Genomic DNA, 17,238 nt, shown 5'->3' on the forward strand with positions numbered 1-17,238 from the left:
CAACAAAATTACAACAACAAATTCAGAGAAGCTGTGAGGCAAATCAAAGGTAAAAATAACAGTGTCAAAGAAGGGTAAAATATAGGAACAGAGATCCAGGTGGTGAGGAGGTCAGGTAGATTGCAGGATACAATGTTATTGTTGTTAAGTGCCATTGAGTCGATTCTGACCCATAGCGACCCTGTATAGGGTTTCCAAAAAGGAGCTGGTGACCTCGCAGGCACTATTTTATATTTTTAAAATAGAAAATACTCATTGACCACCCAAAACACTCCATACAGTTTCACTTCTCTTGAAAGAAGCAATTAACAAAACAAATCTGGCCTATGGCTGCAGGTTTAAATGGGTTCCTCCAGGAGATGAGAGCTTGGTACAACCATGTAACTCTCACTTTTGTTTTTGAACAACAGACAGTATGTGAGGAAGCAATAATTACCATAGCTGTGGTGTGCTTGACTGGTTTAGGCTTGGAAGGGGTCTTTAGGACTGATGACTCTTTAGAGTTAACTTTTGTGACAAAGACTTTCTAAATGCCAAAGGAATCGACCTTTCAATAAAAGTAAAGAATATCACCAACCTGCTTTCTGAAAATTCTGAAAAATCATCCTGCAGTTCAAACTTGTGCAGAACTTCTCCAATTAGGTAACCACTGGAAAATGTCTTTGCAAATGATTTGGGACCTGAGTTTTAAAACAATGAGATAGAAAAGTAAATATAATGTTGCATACAGGACTTATATATGTATATACTTGCAATTTATGTAAGTATGTGCAAAAATCAAAACTTTGTGTTTTAACTTGAGCTCAAATAACATAAAAATACTTCAAAAACAACTTATTTTAATAGTAAAAATAAAAAGATTGAAGTTTAACAGTAAGCACCTTATAAAGACTCAAAAGTGATATAAACCGATACTTGATAATATGAAATTTTTGATCAAAGTAAACCAAACATAGCTGGTAAAACTTACAAATAACTTTAGACCTAAAATCACAGCCTCAAGATGGTTTGCAGAATTATACTCTCAAAGTTTAGTTACCCGTGCAGTTTATGACTGATAACAGAATATTCTGAGCAAGTGAAACCAATCTATTTAATCGTTAAGACTGAATTTTAACCTTTTACAAAATCTGCACTTTCGTAAACAAAGTCGACTGAATGTAATCAAGCTTTCCCTTAGTGATCCAAAGGTGTATTGTGGTCCACTTGTAAAGTCTTATGTGGTGACAGGAATGACCTAGAGCAGGGGTAGGGAACGTCCTGCCCACCTGAAATCATTTGGTCTGGTCTTGCCAAGTCAACCACATTCCAGACCTCATGTCATATTGTTGTCGTTGCTGTTGCTAAGTGCCATCGAGTCAGTTCCTACTCATAATGAGCCTATATAGAGTGTCTGAGGAGCAGCTGGTGGGTTTGAACCGCCGACCTTGCAGATCAAATTCACCTCGCAGTCCAGTGTTAGTTACATGCTTGATCAAATATAGCAGGCTAATTTTTAAATTGATAATTTTATATGGTCCATGTATGATGTTATGAATTTTGAGAGAAAAAAAGGTTCCCTACCCCTGGCCTAGAGGAGAAGTCACAGGTTTTGAAGCCAGAAAGTTCTGGGTTAGAATCTTGACTCTGTCTCTTACTAGCTTTGCAAACCCAGGCAACCTCTTTCTAGAAGTATCTGTCAGGGGAGCGAATTCACAGGTTGGAAGTAATATCTAATTCTTGTTTGTGACCATACCTGCACAATACTAAGCACATATAGTAAGAGTGGAAAAATGGGGAAAGTTTTTAATAGAATTTTATTTCTTAAAGTCTTTGATGCCTTCGTAGTTTTGGAACACACACACATATATTTGCAGTGATGGATATACAGTTCCATGACATTCAAAGGCCCTATAATTATGAATTTACACAAAATAAATTACTTCATCACTGGTCAAAGTATCACCTTTCAAATTATTTCAAAATCCTCTGGAAATCTTCAATATATTTCTATTGGGTCCTTTAAGCAAACAGTCAAAACCATGTATGGAGAGATCACAACCTTGATCATAACAGATTCTCCTTTAAAAAAAATTTTTTTTTTTTTTAACAAAGGAGCCTAGTTGGCACAATGGCTAAGTGCTCCACTGCTAAAATTCTGAACTCACTAGGGGGTTCTGCTAGAGAAAGAGCTGGCAGTCTTGCCCTCAGAATTCTTTTGCTTTGTTGTTGCTGTTAAGTCAGGTCCAACTCATAGCAACCTTGTATAATGTTTCCAAGAACCCACCGGTGATTGTGAACTCTGACCTTGCAGTCCAATGCTTGTCCTTCAGTTACAGCCCAGAAAATCCCACGGGACAGTTATACTCTGTCATATGGGGTCAAAAATCAAATCAATGGTTCCATAAGCACTGGACTGCAAACTACAAGGTCTATGGTTGAAGCCCGCTAGCTGTTCCACAGGAGAAAGATGAGGCTTTCTGCTGCCGCAAAGAGGTAAAGCCTCTGAAACCCTATACAGAGACCCTATGGAACTGATTTGATGGCACTTAATAACAACAAGAAGAAGTTGGCTAACTAAATACACAGAGCAGCAGTTGTACTTGGTTGAGTGGTTGCTGGGCAGGAAAGGTAGGTGGCTCTGGAGAGCAGCGTGTAGAGCTCTCACTCGGAAGGTCACATATTATTATGAGAAAAAGAGTTATTGTGTATTTAACACCAGTCCACATTTTCATTCAACCTTGAGGACATTATGCTGAGTGAAATTAGTCACAAAAGAACAAATATTGCATAAGACCATTATTGTAAAAGCTTAAGAAATGATACTCATACTAAAAGATTAAAAAAAAAAAAAAAAAAGAAATTTTTGTTGGTTACAGGGGTGGGAGGGAGAGGACAATAGAGCACAGGTTAGGGGGACAGACACATAGTTCTGTGTTGGGGAAGGAGATATACAAGGAAAGGATGGGCAATATACAAGGGCAAGGGGGATGGAAGAACAAGGTACATAGGGGAACATTTAGGTAGGTTTACATGGGCTAAATGGGACAGAGGTAAACAGGGATGTATGCTCAACCTTGGAACAACAGGGCTCTCTGTGATACAGGGATCAAGGTATAGTCTGAATGGATGAAAGAGGGGAAATAATGTTAACATGCTTGACTGTCTTATGAATATTGGTTTCCCTTGCCAACGACTGTAAAATAGACCCTTGAGTGTGATAGAAAGGAATATCGGGAAACATGATTATGGAAAGTTGTAAGCCCATCTTTAGCCTATAACTAATTGGAATACCAAAAAGGGGTTCTAGAAGTTGCCCAGTAAAATAGGCTTCGTGAACCTTCTGAGGTGGAACATTCCCACTTGAAATGACATATAGACCAGCCAGGAGCAACTATCCTCAACAGAAGATACTTCCTGAAAGAAAGACAAGTAGGACAAAACAAAAACACCAGTCTGTTTGGCTATTACATGACTAAGCAAGTGATTCACAGATGAGTGGTGGATCATGCTTAGTAGAGGGTCAGAAAAAGAGCGGAAGATCTTTAACAAGATGGATTGGCACAGTGGTTACAACAATGGACTCAAACATAGAAACAATTGTGAGAACAGTATGGGACCAAGCATAATTTCCTTCTGTTGCAGACAGAGTCACTATGTGTCAGAAAAAACTAGATGGCAGCTAACAGCAACCTTTGTTATTGTTGTTGTAAAGTGCCATCAAGTTGGTTCTGACTTGTATAGGGTTTCCAAGGAGCAGCTGGTGATCCTGAACTGCCGACCTTGCGGTTCAAACCGACCTTGCAGTCCAGTGCATTAATGCGCAGTATGAAACAATAGTGGTTTAATGGTAGTATTCTCTCCCTCCATGTGGGATGCCAAGGCAAAACCACCACTAGCCTATTAAAGTAGACTTGTGTATTGCTAAGACGTCAAACAGGTTTCTGTAGCACTTCCAGGTTCACAGGGACAAGGAGAAAAATCTGAAAATCGGCTTCTGAAAATCAGCTAATAAATACCTATGGATCACACTGGTCCTGTGAATGGCACAGACCCACAGTGCTTTGTTCTATTTTGAATGGGATCATCATGAGCCAGAGCCCAACTTGAAGTCAGCTAACTATAATAACAACAACAACATGAATACAAAGGTCATAGAAGGACAACCAGCTATGTAATTCATTGCCAGGATAGGTTACAATAAATAAGAAAATAGAAAACATCTGCTGCTTTTAATGACTAGGGCACTTCAAATTTACTGTGTGGTATCTCTGAAGAAAAGAAAACAACGAGGGAACAACTATAGCAAATGGCAAAAGCAGGAAAGGCTAAGCATGGGGATAAATAATAGGAGGAATTGGGAAAAGAATACAAGCAAAAAATCCAACAAAGCATGAAGCAGACGAAGTAAACGTATGTAAGATAGGAATGTCTAGAGACAAAAGTAATAATATGAGAAGACAGGTAAGAAGCTAGAGAGACACACAGAGAGAAAGAGAAAGAGAGGTAGGAAGGGGTTGGGGGATAGAGAGAAAAAAAGTAGGGAAAAAGAAAGCAGAAAGGCATGTTTCCGCCTTTGGTTTATCATCTTTTTCTTCCCCCTAACTGATGCTGAATACCATGGCTAATTTCATAATGGCGACCTCTAAGTTAATTTTCAATAAACAATTGCAATTTCCTTTGGGGATGAAGAAGCAAGTTCACTCTAGGACAAGGAATAATGAACGGATATAAGAAATAACTGAACTGTGGGAGCCCACTGATGAACCTCATTCTGCACCTAAAGTAATCTATCTACATGTGGGACTGAGGCTGTCAACAACCCAACTATTTCTCCAGACTTCCAAGCCACATTTCTGATACCCAATCCTTAAAGCTTTCTTTTGCTAAAATCTTGGACAGGGTCAGTATTAGGCTGAGTTGTTAAGTGTCATTGAGTTGTTCCAACTTATAGCAATTCTGTGTAGAGTTTCCGAGGCCTTTTTAAATCTTTGCGAAGGCAGAGAGCCTTATCTTTCTCCCACGGAGTGGCTGGTAGGCTCAAACCACCAATCTTGTGGTTTGTCCAGTGCTTATATGATGGAGCCACCATACTCCTATTAGGCTGAGAGAGAATGTGAAATGGATGAAAGTGTTTTTCCATCAAAGGGGTCCAGAGTCAGCTGTAAAAAGCATATACAGGAGATTGTTGTTGTTGTTGAGCAGCATCAAGTTGGTTCCAACTTATAGGGAGGGGGTACCAAGGAGGGCATGGGCTCCAGAAAAGATTATCTGGGCTTGAATCCCTGTTCTTTTAGAAGACTCTGGAACATGGGCAATATGACAGCCACACTTTCTCATTTGTAAAAGAGGGTGATAGGTTCTGTCTCATAAAAATTGTTTGGTAAATTGAATTAGATATTACATGCTTAGTATAATGCCTAGCATATACCCTAAGTGTTCTGTGACCATTTTTATTGTTATTACCAGTTGGAATCAAGTCAACTCTGCCTCATGTCAACCCCATGTGTTTCAAAATAGAACTGTGCTCCACAGAGCTTTCAATGGCTGATTTTCAAAAGTCAATCCCCAGGGCTTTTTTCTGTATCCCAGTGGGTTTGAACCTGCAACCTTTAGGGTAGCAACCATTTGTATCACCTGTTGTTAGGCACCATCGAATTGGTTCCGACTCATAGCGATCCTATGCATATAATAATGGTCCTGTGCCATCTCACGATTGTTATGTTTGGGCCCATTCTGCTGCCTCTGTGTCAGTCCACCAGAGTTGGAAAGATGAAATCTTGCCATCCTTACTTCTAAGGAGCATTCTGTCTGTACTTCTTCCAAGACAGATTGTTTGTTCTTCTGGCAGTCCATAGTATTTTCAATATTCTTCTCTGACACCATAATTCAAATGCATCAATTCTTCCATGATCTTCCTTTTTCATTATCTAACTTTCACATGGATATGTTGTTGTTAAGTGCATATGTTATTGTTGCTGTTTAGTGTCGTCGAATCAGTTCCGACTCATAGAGACCCTGTATAGGGTTTCCAAAGAGCAGCTGGTAAGTTTGAACCGCCAACCATGTGGCTCAAACTGACCTTGAGGTCGGTTACTTATCCTGTGATACTAATGAAAACACCATGGCTTAGGCCAGTCACACATTAGTCCTCAAAGTCATCTCTTTGCTCTTGAATGCTTTAAAGAGGTCTTTGTGTAACAGATTTGCTCGATGCAATATGTCACTTGATTTCTTGACTGTTGCTTTCATGAGTGTTGATTGTAGACCCAAACAAAATGAAGTTTTTGCAAACTTCAATCTTTTCTCCATTTATCACGATGCTTCAGAGTAGAATACTCCACAGGGTTTTCCTGACATAATCTTAAAGAAGCAGATTGCAGGGTTTTTTTGATGTGGCCCTGCTGCCTGCGTGCGTTGGAACACCAATCTCAAGGTTAGAAACTGAGAGCGGACTGATTGCACTACCCTGGGGCCTTGTTACTACTGGTGTTATGGTTAGTTGCCATGGGGACTCCATGTGTACAAAGTAGAATTGCGCCATCAGATTGTCAGGGCTGGGGCTTTTCTGGAACAGTTCACTGAGGCTGTCTTCTGAGGTGCCTTTTGATAGGTTTGAACCACCAGTCTTTTTGCTAAAGGTCAAGCCCTTCACCAGTGAACCACCTAGAAACTCCTTGTTACTACTGCCTTTTAATTTGTTGCTGGTGTTGTTAAGTGCTGTTCAGTTAATTCCTACCCATAGCGACCCTGTTTAGGGTTTTCAAAGAGCGGCTAGTGAGCTTGAACCACCGACTTCGCAGTTCAAACCGACTTTGCAGTCCAGCGCAGTAACCACAGCACCACACCAGGATTCCTTCTAATTTTAGAACCCAACAAACAAACAACAACAAAAACCCACCTCAAACTCACTGCCTCTCAATCAATAGAGACTCACAGCAACCCGGTAGGGCAAAGGAGAACTAGCAGTAGGGTTTTCAAGGCCATCAACCTTTCTTCCTGGAATGACTGCTGGGCTTGAACTCATGGCCTTTTAGTCAGTGCACTTAACCACTGCTTGGTTATATTCATTGCACAGTTTGTAAACTCAGTTAATAGCTCCACTGGAATCAACTCAGTGGCATTGGGTTGGTTTGGTTCAAAGTATAAACGACTGAGCTCTGGTGGTGCAGTGGTTAAGCATTTGATTGCTAACTGAAAGGTCAGAAGTTCAAACCCACCAGCCCCTCTGCAGGAGAACGTCATGGCAGTCTGCTTCTGTAAAGATTGTTGTTGTTGAGTGCCATTAAGCCAGTTCTGACTCATAGTGACCCTGTATAGGGTTTCCAAGGAGCGGCTGGTGGATTTGAACTGCTGACCTTATGGTTAGCAGTCCAGTACTTAGCCTACAGCACAACCTCAGGACTCCTATGTAAAGATTACAGCATTGGATACCCTGTGGGTAGATCTACTCTGTCTTATCGGAATCAGGATCAAATTGACAGAAACAGGTTTTGTTGTTGCTGTTTTTATGTGTGTGTGTTTAAAGTACAAGCATCCTTGTTTCAAGGAGTCCGGATGTGGAATTGCAGGTTAATGTGCTGGATTGTGAGGTCAGTTTGAACGGCAAGGTCGATGGTTCAAACTAACCAGCCTTTCCTCGGCAACCCGGTACAGATTCGCTTTGAGTCAGAACAACAACAACATCCTTGTTTCAAAGATACTCAGTACTCAGGAGGGAAATACTATATTTGACATTGTCCTTGAATTCAGATACATGCCTAACCCTGGAGCCAGATAGATTATAACACCTCCATAGTCAAACACAGTTCTAGTTCAACAGCACAATCTTTCAATATTTACATTGACTGTCATAAACAAAAACTACATATAACCTCAGACTTTGCTGCCAAATAATCAAAAATCAAACTTTTGGTTTTCAGGGTTTTTTAGAATCTGAAATTGTAGTTAAGGGTTTATAGACCAACCTCTCCTACCCTCTAAACTGCGGGGGTCTTTGTTCCTTTTTACTAGAACAGCTAAGACCTCACCGGCATTGTTGTCACTGTTGTTAGTTGCCATAGAGTTGATTTGGACTCAAGCGCTCCATGGGGCTTCCAAGGCTGTGACCCTTTTGAAGCACAATGGCAGAGCTGTCTTCCTAGGTGCTTCTGGGTGGGTTCAAACTGACAGCTTTGGCCAGTAGTTGAGTGTTTTGCCATTTGCGTTACCCAGGGACTCCTGCATTATCAACATTTTAAAAGCCAAGCAGATGTGCTTTCATTTAAGAGAGAGAAAGCAGGCCTGGACAGCTGTCCTGGCACTATCTGGCTTGGGTGTTGCTTAGCGCTGGCCTGGCTCTCGTAGCTAGTCTTGACATTCTCCCTGTGAACAGTAACAGTATCAGGGCACACCAACATCAGACAAGGCCACGCTGACCCTGATGAATCAAGACAAATACAAAATCACTTTGCATCACCTCTGAATGCAGAGAAAAATAAGATTATTATTGTCCAAACCACACAAATGATGGAACATCTCCCATTCACAATGAGTGATTGTTTCGTTACCCATCACAGCTCTTCCTCATTTTACCCATGCCACCTTTTAGGTTCATATGCATGCAAAAGCTGGACAGTGAATAAGGAAGACCACAGAAGAATCGATGCTTTTGAGTTACGGTGTTGGAAGAGAATACTGAAAGTGCCAAAGGCTGCCAAAAGAACCAATTGATCTGTTTTGGAAGAAGTGCAGCCAGAATGCTCCTTAGAGGCCAAGACGGCCAAACTCCATCTCTCATATTTTGGATATATTGTCAGGAGGGACCAGTCGCTGGAGAAGGATATCATGTTTGGTAGGATGGAGGGTCAGAGAAAAAGAGGAAGACCCCCAACGAGATGGATTGACCAAGTGGCAGTATCGATGGACTCAAGCGTGGCAACAATGATGAGGTTGGCCCAGGATCGGACAGTGTTTCGTTCTGCTGTCGCTATGGGTCGGTACCAACTCGATGGCACCTAACAACAACAACAACAACATTTCAGATAAGATTTATGAAAACACCCAACCATAGAATTGCTGATGCTTCTTGACAAGATCTCATTCAGAGCACAGTACTACTTCCTTGATCTCTCCCTCAAAATCACCATACACAAGTTCAAATACCCCTTCTTATGGAGACACCCCGTGTTTCCCCATGGCATGTGTTCTCCCTCATTGAAACAAGCCAATAAACCCAATTTTGTCCAACTACAGAGGTGCTCTGTGGTCATTCTCTGGAGGACCCTGGTAATTCCTTTCTCTAGTGTAAGGTCAGGATGATCAACCCTTATAATCTTCTCCTTTGAAAGTTCTACCACAGTTCTCAAGAAGACTAACTACTTGAAACCACATTAATTGTTATTCTGTTGCATTGTTGTAATGATTATAAGGCTAGGTGTCATTTTTTTCTTAGAACTTCAGACCTGAAAGTTTGGACCTTGATGTACACAATAGCCATCTGCCATTAGATTTGGTATCTTAACATCTAGTCATCAAAAGCCAAGCTTTAATCAAGAAAAATGCTCCCAAGATAGCTCAGAAATATGACAAACCTGGTGTGTTACAACAGAAGTATTATTATTTTCTAATGACCCTGAGGGCTGAAGTCTGAGACTCCATGTTGTATGGTGTCATGATACCCAATTTTAAAACAATGAAGTAAAAGTCAGGAGACCAGTAAAATATTCTCAATGTACCACTACCTAGCCGCACAATTCTAAGCAGTCTTTACACATACTTGGTTTAATTTTACATGTGCCATAGAAGTTAAATTAAATGATGTTGGAGATGATTTTTCACATCGAAAGTTTTATGATTCTATGAAAGGATAAGGCCACAGAGCAATAAAATGTTCTCCACAAACACTCTAAAGTGCTGTGTAGACATAAATATTTAATATGATATTTTGATGTCACTATATCATTTTTTAAAATACAAATTGATACTTTTGAAAAGGCCTGAACACAAGACTAAATCAACAAAGTATAATTATTACACGAGACCCAGATAAAGCACGGCCTTAAAATCTGGGATGTTGTTAAGTGCTGTTGAGTTGGTTCTGTCAATCTTGTGATTAGCAGTCCAGTGTTTATCCTACAGCAGCACACCAGGGCTCCAAAATTTTGCATAAAAGGTAGAAAATGTCTCTCTTAAAAACAAAACTTTCAAGCGTTATTATAAAAGGACAAGATTATCTATTTGGAAACTCACTTTGGGGGAAAAATTACAAGGGTCCTAGGATATATCTTAAACATACAAAAAATGTATATATTTTTTTAATGTTTAAATATCCTACCTATTACTATGGAATGTTTAAATATTCCCTATTACTCTGGTAGCGTAGTGGTTACGAATCGAGCTGTGAACCGCAAGGTCAACAGTTCGAAACTACCAGCTGTTCTGCAGGAGAAAGATGAGGCTTTCTGCTCCCGTAAAGATTTACAGCCTCAGAAACCCTATACAGGGTCACTATGAGTCGGAACCGACTCCACGGCACATAACAACAATAACAACAACAACAACATTACTATGGAATGTAGTAATTAACTTTATTCAGAATAGTATAACAATAGAAGAATCTACAAATATTGTAATTTCAATACTTTTTGGTAGAAGTAACACTGGGAAACAGTATTGTTCATCGGTGCTCCCCAACCACTCTCTGGGAGGTAGGGATTCTGATTTCAACTACCACCTTAATAAAGTATCTCAAGAGCAGAAAGTAAAGTGCATAAGATATTATTTGATTTGAGTATTCTTTTGTTGATATCTAGTTTATTATCGGAGTACTGGTATAGTGCTGAGTTAATGTGCTGGACAGCAAAGTTAGTTTGAACTGCAAAATCAGTGGTGAAAGCGCCACAGAAACCATATACAGGGTCACTATGGGTCGGAATCGGCTCATTGACACTTATCAGCAACAACAATTTATTATTAGGAGCCCTGTTGGTGCAATGATTCAGCACTTGGCAGCTAATCAAAAGGTTGGTGGTTCAAACGCACCCAGTGGCTCAGTGGGAGAAAGTTCTGGAAATCTGCTTCCATAAAGATGGCAGCCAAGAAAACATCGTGGGGCAGTTCTACTCTGTCTCATGGGGAGCTATGAGCTGAAAATCAACTCAATGGCACGTAACAACAATTACGGTTGCCAATCATCTGATCCATGAATTTGGTCATCCCCTGCATGAACCTGCCTACCAAGAAAGTGTTATATTCAATCACCAGTACAGGTTATTCTGCTACCCTTCTGCCTATGATGAATTGGTACCCTGGCTTACAAAATCATCAAAATTCAATTTCACTTAGTGCAAAGAAATTCCTAAGAACTTGCTTCAAGAAATAAAGCAGAGCTTCTGAAATTATAAAGCTGAGAATACAAGTCCCTGGGTGACCACATTCTCAATATCAACAAGTCCATAAGGCTCGGTTTAAGACAACACTTTAGTCTACTTTTGCTTCACTCATATATTTTCATATAACAAACAACTATTTTCTAAGTGCCCACTGTATGACAGACTCAACACTAGATATTTTTCTACAACGAGAGACAGAAAATGAGTTAAAATAATATTTGTTGAGCATCTGCTAGACAGCAGGCACTTGGCAGATGTTTTCCACTTGAAATCACATTTTATAGTCTCTCTTTTATACAATTATTATTCTCACTCCACAGCGTATAAAATTTTTATGATTTTTAAGATCGCTCGTATGCTTAAGACTATTGGGACCACGGTGTGATGCCTCCCAACCTAGGAGGTACATCTCCAGCAGGATAATGAATGGACAATATTCTCTTGGGATCTAAAGGGTTATCATTGGCTAATTTTTAGAAGTGTGTTGCTATACCTTTCACTTTCATTTATCCTGTTGCTGTTGTTAAGTGCTGTTGAGTTGGTTCTGACTCATAGTGACCCTATACTGGGTTTCCAAGGCTGTAAATATTTGCGGGAGCAGAAAGCCTCCTTTTTCTCCCATGGAGTGTCTGGTGGGCTTGAACTGCCAACCTTGTGGTTAAGAGTCTAGCCCTTATCCTACAGAGCCACCGCACTCCCTCATTTAGCTTGTTGTTGTTGTTAAGTGCCGTTGAGTCGGTTCCGACCCATAGCGACCCTGTACAGGGTTTCCGAGGGTGTAAATCCTTACGGGAGTAGAAAGCCTCATCTTTCTCCCGCGAAGCAGCTGGTAGTTTCGAACCGCTGACCTTAAGGTTCGCAGCCCGATTCATAACCACTACGCTACCAGAGCTTAGCATTCCACTATTTAAGATGTAGCGCAGTGGGTTACTTCTTAGGGCTCTCCTACCCATAGCCCTTGTAACTCCCACCAAACAATGTCTTCCTGCTAATCCAGTTGTGATTACTAACAGGGTTTCCTGCGCATTGACCCACATTCAGAAAGCTGTGTCACGGGAACAGCAGCAGCAGAACTGAGTGCTAGAGCAGGAGACAGAGCAGTGGGCATCCCAGCCCAGAGAGCAAGGAAAGCTGAGTGACTTTGGGCAGGAGGCATGCTTGCAGATGGGGTGCCTCTAGGCACCTAATTAGGGGAGCTAGGTTTGTTGACGCATGGAGCTAGAGTCAAGTGAGGCTGAGGCTGAGGCTTCTGGTGGAATGGTGTTCCCTGTGCTCATTTATCAGCAGCCCTGAAAGAGCTTTGTATCTATCACTGCTGAGCAGGGCAGAGACCAGGCCAAGAGACCAAGGGCCTACGGGCATGGCAGAGGAGAGGCTGTCTGAACTGGAAGAACTGTGCCATCAGCATTTCTGATCCTGAGTTGGAGCCTGTTAATTTCCCTAATAAACACCGCAGCAACATTCCGGATGTAAGTATGTCATCCAGATTCTGTGTGGCCATTGCAGTGAATTATTGAACCCAGCTGAGGAATCGAGAGTGCTGTTACAAGGATGGTTTGCTGTTCATTTTGGCATAAATACATTCAAATCATTTCCAAAAATTTTGGCCACTAAAATCTATGTGCCAGCAAATATCCTTACGATTGTTGTTGTTAAGGACCATCAAGTCAGTTCCGACTCATAGTGACCGTGTATAGAGCTTCCAAGGGGTGACTGGTGGGCTTGAACTGCTGACTTTGAGGTGAGCAGTTACATAAGGACTCCATCTTTCCATACTGGTGCTTTATTTTCATATCATCAATTCTGAAAATGAAATTTAGCACTGATTCTATCTCAAAAATGAAACAAAGTACTTCACACATATTACATCATTTAAGAACGCTGGAAATTATGCAGGTCCAGGTAATGTTCAAGGAGCTCTGGTAGCATAGTGGTTATGAATCGGGCTGCAAACCTTAAGGTCAGCAATTCAAAACTACCAGCCACTCCATCTGAGAAAGATGAGGCTTTCTGCTCCCGTGAAGATTTACAGCCTTGGAAACCCTGTACAGGGTCACTATGGGTCAGAACCGACTCGATGGCACATAACAACAACAACAACAACCCTGACATACCCTATGGGATGGAGTCCTGGTGTGGCGCTGTGGGTTAATGCTCCAGACTGCAAAGTCATTTGAACTGCAAGGTCAGTGGTTCAAGCTCACCAGCTGCTCCTCGGAAACCTTATACAGAGTCGCTATGGGTCGGAATCGACTTGGCTGCACTTAACAACAACAACCCTATGGGATATTATTGTTGTTGTCATTAAGTGCCATGGAGTTTGTTCTAACTCATGTTGTTGTTGTTGTTGTTGTTGCTAGGTGCCATCGAGTCAGTAGAACGAAACACTGCCCAATCCTGGGCCAACCCAATATAGGGTTTCCAAGGAGCAGCTGGTGAGTTTGAATCACTGACCTTGCAATTTCCAATCCAGTGCTTATCCTAACAATACCACACAAGGACTCCTGAGATATTATCAGTACCCCTATTTTAAGACAGGAGTTCTGGTGTGGTGCTATGGGTTAATGCACTGGATTGCAAGGTAGGTTTGAACAGCAAGGTCAGGGTTCAAGCTCACCAACCACTCCTCAGAAACCTTATACAGGGTCGCTATGAGTTGATACCAACTCGATGGCATTTAACAACAACACCATTTTAAGAATGGAATCCTAGTGTGACACTATAGGATAAGCACTGGACTAACTGCAGTGTCAGCAGTTCAAATCCACCAGCCACTCCTCGGAAATTATATACAGGGTCGTTATGAGTCGGAACCATTTGACAACACTTATACAGGGTCGTTATGGGTCAGGATCGACTCAACAGCACTTAACAACAACAACAATGATGAATGAGGAGTCCTAGTGTGGCGTTGTGAGTTAATGCACCAGATTGCAAAGCAGTTTGAACTGCAAGGTTGGCGGTTCAAGCTCACCAGTCACTCCTCGGAAACCCTATACAGGGTCACTCTGGGTCAGAACCAACTCGACGGCATTTAACAACAACAAATGATGAATGACTAATTTTAAGAATGATATAATTGAGGTAAATAACCTGCCCATTGAGTCTTTAATTAGGACTGAGGGATAATAGATTTGAGTTTAATTATCTTGCTCAAATTCACTAAGCACTAAGTAGTAGATAAGAGATTTGAATGCAGGTGGTCTGATTGCCAAGTAAGTCCATGCTCTTAAAATGACTCTTACCCAGATATTGCCAAATTCCTTCCCCAGCCATTACCAGTACCTTCGGGATGGTTTCAAGAAACCATTCAAAGCAGTCCCTTGAGCACCATGGAGTGCCTATCTCATAACGGGCTCAACACCAGGTGGTGAGTGTGCTGCCTGTAAATGGCTGTTTTGTCATCTGAAAAGCCTTCTGAGATGTAGAGTCCGGTTACCTTGGGGACTGTCTCTCTCCTTAGATCCCCTCATAACAGTTGGGACCAAGAAATGAATACACATTGCTAGTAAATGGTATGCAGAATACTGCACCAAAACAGGGTGTCTCTGCTAACAGCTTCCAGATTTACACTTCAGGGAAGCAGGCACTGGGAAATTTCCATTCATAGCTTATGTCGTTAAAATTGGTACTTAAAATGTCTCCTGTCTTTTGATGTGTGCAAACTCCTTCCTCCCCTCTCAAAACCAAAATTCCCCAAACTGATTAAAATTATAATGGTATACTACTGTTTTTATGTTTCTTATTAATTTTATATACTTCTTACAAAAGAGTTTCAAGTTGCAATAGAGCCCTGGAGACTTTAGCTAAGTGTGTGGTTTTTGCTAATCAAATAAATGAACCAAATTAAACTAAGCAATCTGGAACTGTTTGTTTTTGCTTTCCCCTTGGGGCACAAAAACTTGAGGGTGAGATATTGCATTTTGGTTCTTGTAGTGAAAGAGCACTGAGAAAAGAAAAATGTAAAATATTGTCCTGAGTTCAACACCATAGTTTAGAAGAGACACAGTCAGAGACACAATGGGATGATCACAATGCCCTGAGAGAATGTACACAGCAAGTGTATGGGTGGTGGCTTCACAAAGAAAACCTTCCTGGTTTTATGCCTCTAGAAAGGCAACCTGAGGTACTAAATACTAGAGGTACTCAGGTTGATGATAAACATTTGGCAAAATCCTGTAGAAACCCTACTGCTGATCTGGGAACTTCTGTGGAATGACCTAAGGTTAGATTGGCATCATTGCCCCTCTGGTGGCAAGTCATTATTATGCAAGGGTGCTTCTGAGAAAACAAATGGAAATGATTTGCACTGAAAACTCCTTGCCTTAAGCACAAATCTTGTTTTTTGTTAAGTGCCTTCAAGTCAATTTTGACTCATAGTGACCCTGCATGTGGTTTGCAAGCAGAGGCTGATGGGTTTGAACAGACAACCTTGCAGTTAGCAGTACAGTGCTTATCTTACAGTGCCACACTAGTACTCCATGTTGTTGTTGTTAATAAGAGTCTTCGAGTAAGTTTCGACTCAAAGTGACACTTTATATGGTTTCCAAGGAGTGGCTGGTGAGTTTGAACCTCTGACTTCATAATTCACACAGATGTTGTGGGCCAGTGCTTATCCTACAACGAGACACCAGGACTCCCCAGGACTCTATACAAGCTGTAAACTGAACTCCTAATGAAACAGCCAGAGAAGGAGAGAAGATATCGCTGCACTAAAATTACTAGTCTGTCATGGAAATTGCCAGGATGTAGAACTGCTTCTCTAGTGTGAGGTTTAGAAGCTTTTTGTGACAACTTTAGAGTTAGTATATAAAATCAGGTTGGTGACTAAGGTCACGTTGGGACAAGAGTCACTAATGGAAACCAATAGCTAAATTTGATCAATTTAAGATTTGAAGAAATATCTAAAATTTAGAAACGCTCACTTATTCTGCATCAACTCATTTCACACATTCATTCCTCTCTTGGCAGTCAAGTAGGAAAAGTATGATTGGATCTAGTTTATATGGGAGGAATCACTCAGAAAAAGTATTGGAATTTGCCCAGGGCCCACAGCTGATAGTGTGGTAAAATGGTACAAGAGCTCTGGCTGTTAGGTTATGTATTTCATTGTTGTTGAGTGCCATTGAGTCGGTTCCGACCCATAGCGACCCCGCAAAGGGTTTCCAAGGAGCAGCTGGTGAGCTTGAACCAGTGACTTTGCAGTTCAATTGGTTTGCTTCAAAACCATACTTCTGATGATGCAAAGGGCCCAATGTCAAGGCCAGACTATGGAGTTCAGCAAACTCTTCTCTCTCTGTGAATAAGGGAGTTAAAGCCCCACAGTAGTAAAGAAACCAAACCGACAGCTACAGTGATGATGGGTAACACAGGAACTGAAGACTAGAGATGTGAGAAGGCCGCGGATGACTGGGGTGGGCTGTAGATCATCCAGGGGACTCACTTGGTATTGCGCAGAGCTGGACTACCAGCTTTGAGGCACTGCCCAGCCTAGCAGGCGCCCCACCTGCTCAGCTCGTGCCTGCATCTCTTCCGGCTCCTCACCCCGCCCGCCCATCTCCCACTCGCCCTCGGCCGTGGTCACTCACTCACGGTCTGGGACACTTTCAACTCCTGGTTGAGCCACTGGCACAAAATCTCCGACATGGCTCAGATCGCCTTTCAGACAGCAAATCAAGGAAGTAACGCAGCGGGAAACCTGCCCGCAGGCCCGCGTCCTCCCGTTGCCCAAGGCAACCCGTTGCAAAGAAAGGGAATCTAAGCTGGAGCCAGGTGATAGGTTCTGAGAAGAGGGTACACCAGAGCCCAACGGTGGAGTCCTGAAACGATGGACTGCCCCCTGCTGGCGGGTAAGACCGGGATGTGCGCAGCCCCAAAGTCCCTGAAG

General features: G+C 41.7%; 1 protein-coding gene across 1 annotated transcript in view; it reads right to left on the reverse strand.

The window, feature by feature from the left end:
* SPEF2 (sperm flagellar 2) overlaps window positions 1–16,997 on the reverse strand; it is a 366,767-nt gene extending 349,770 nt beyond the window's left edge. Inside the window, 2 exon segments of the mRNA XM_006876554.1 lie at window positions 578–680; window positions 16,940–16,997. Coding sequence (XP_006876616.1) covers window positions 578–680; window positions 16,940–16,997 — 161 coding nt within the window.
* Window positions 16,998–17,238: the final 241 nt, after the last annotated feature.

The sequence above is a fragment of the Chrysochloris asiatica genome, unplaced genomic scaffold (assembly GCF_000296735.1).
Source record: "Chrysochloris asiatica unplaced genomic scaffold, ChrAsi1.0 scaffold00390, whole genome shotgun sequence".
Taxonomy (NCBI): Eukaryota; Metazoa; Chordata; class Mammalia; order Afrosoricida; family Chrysochloridae; genus Chrysochloris; species Chrysochloris asiatica.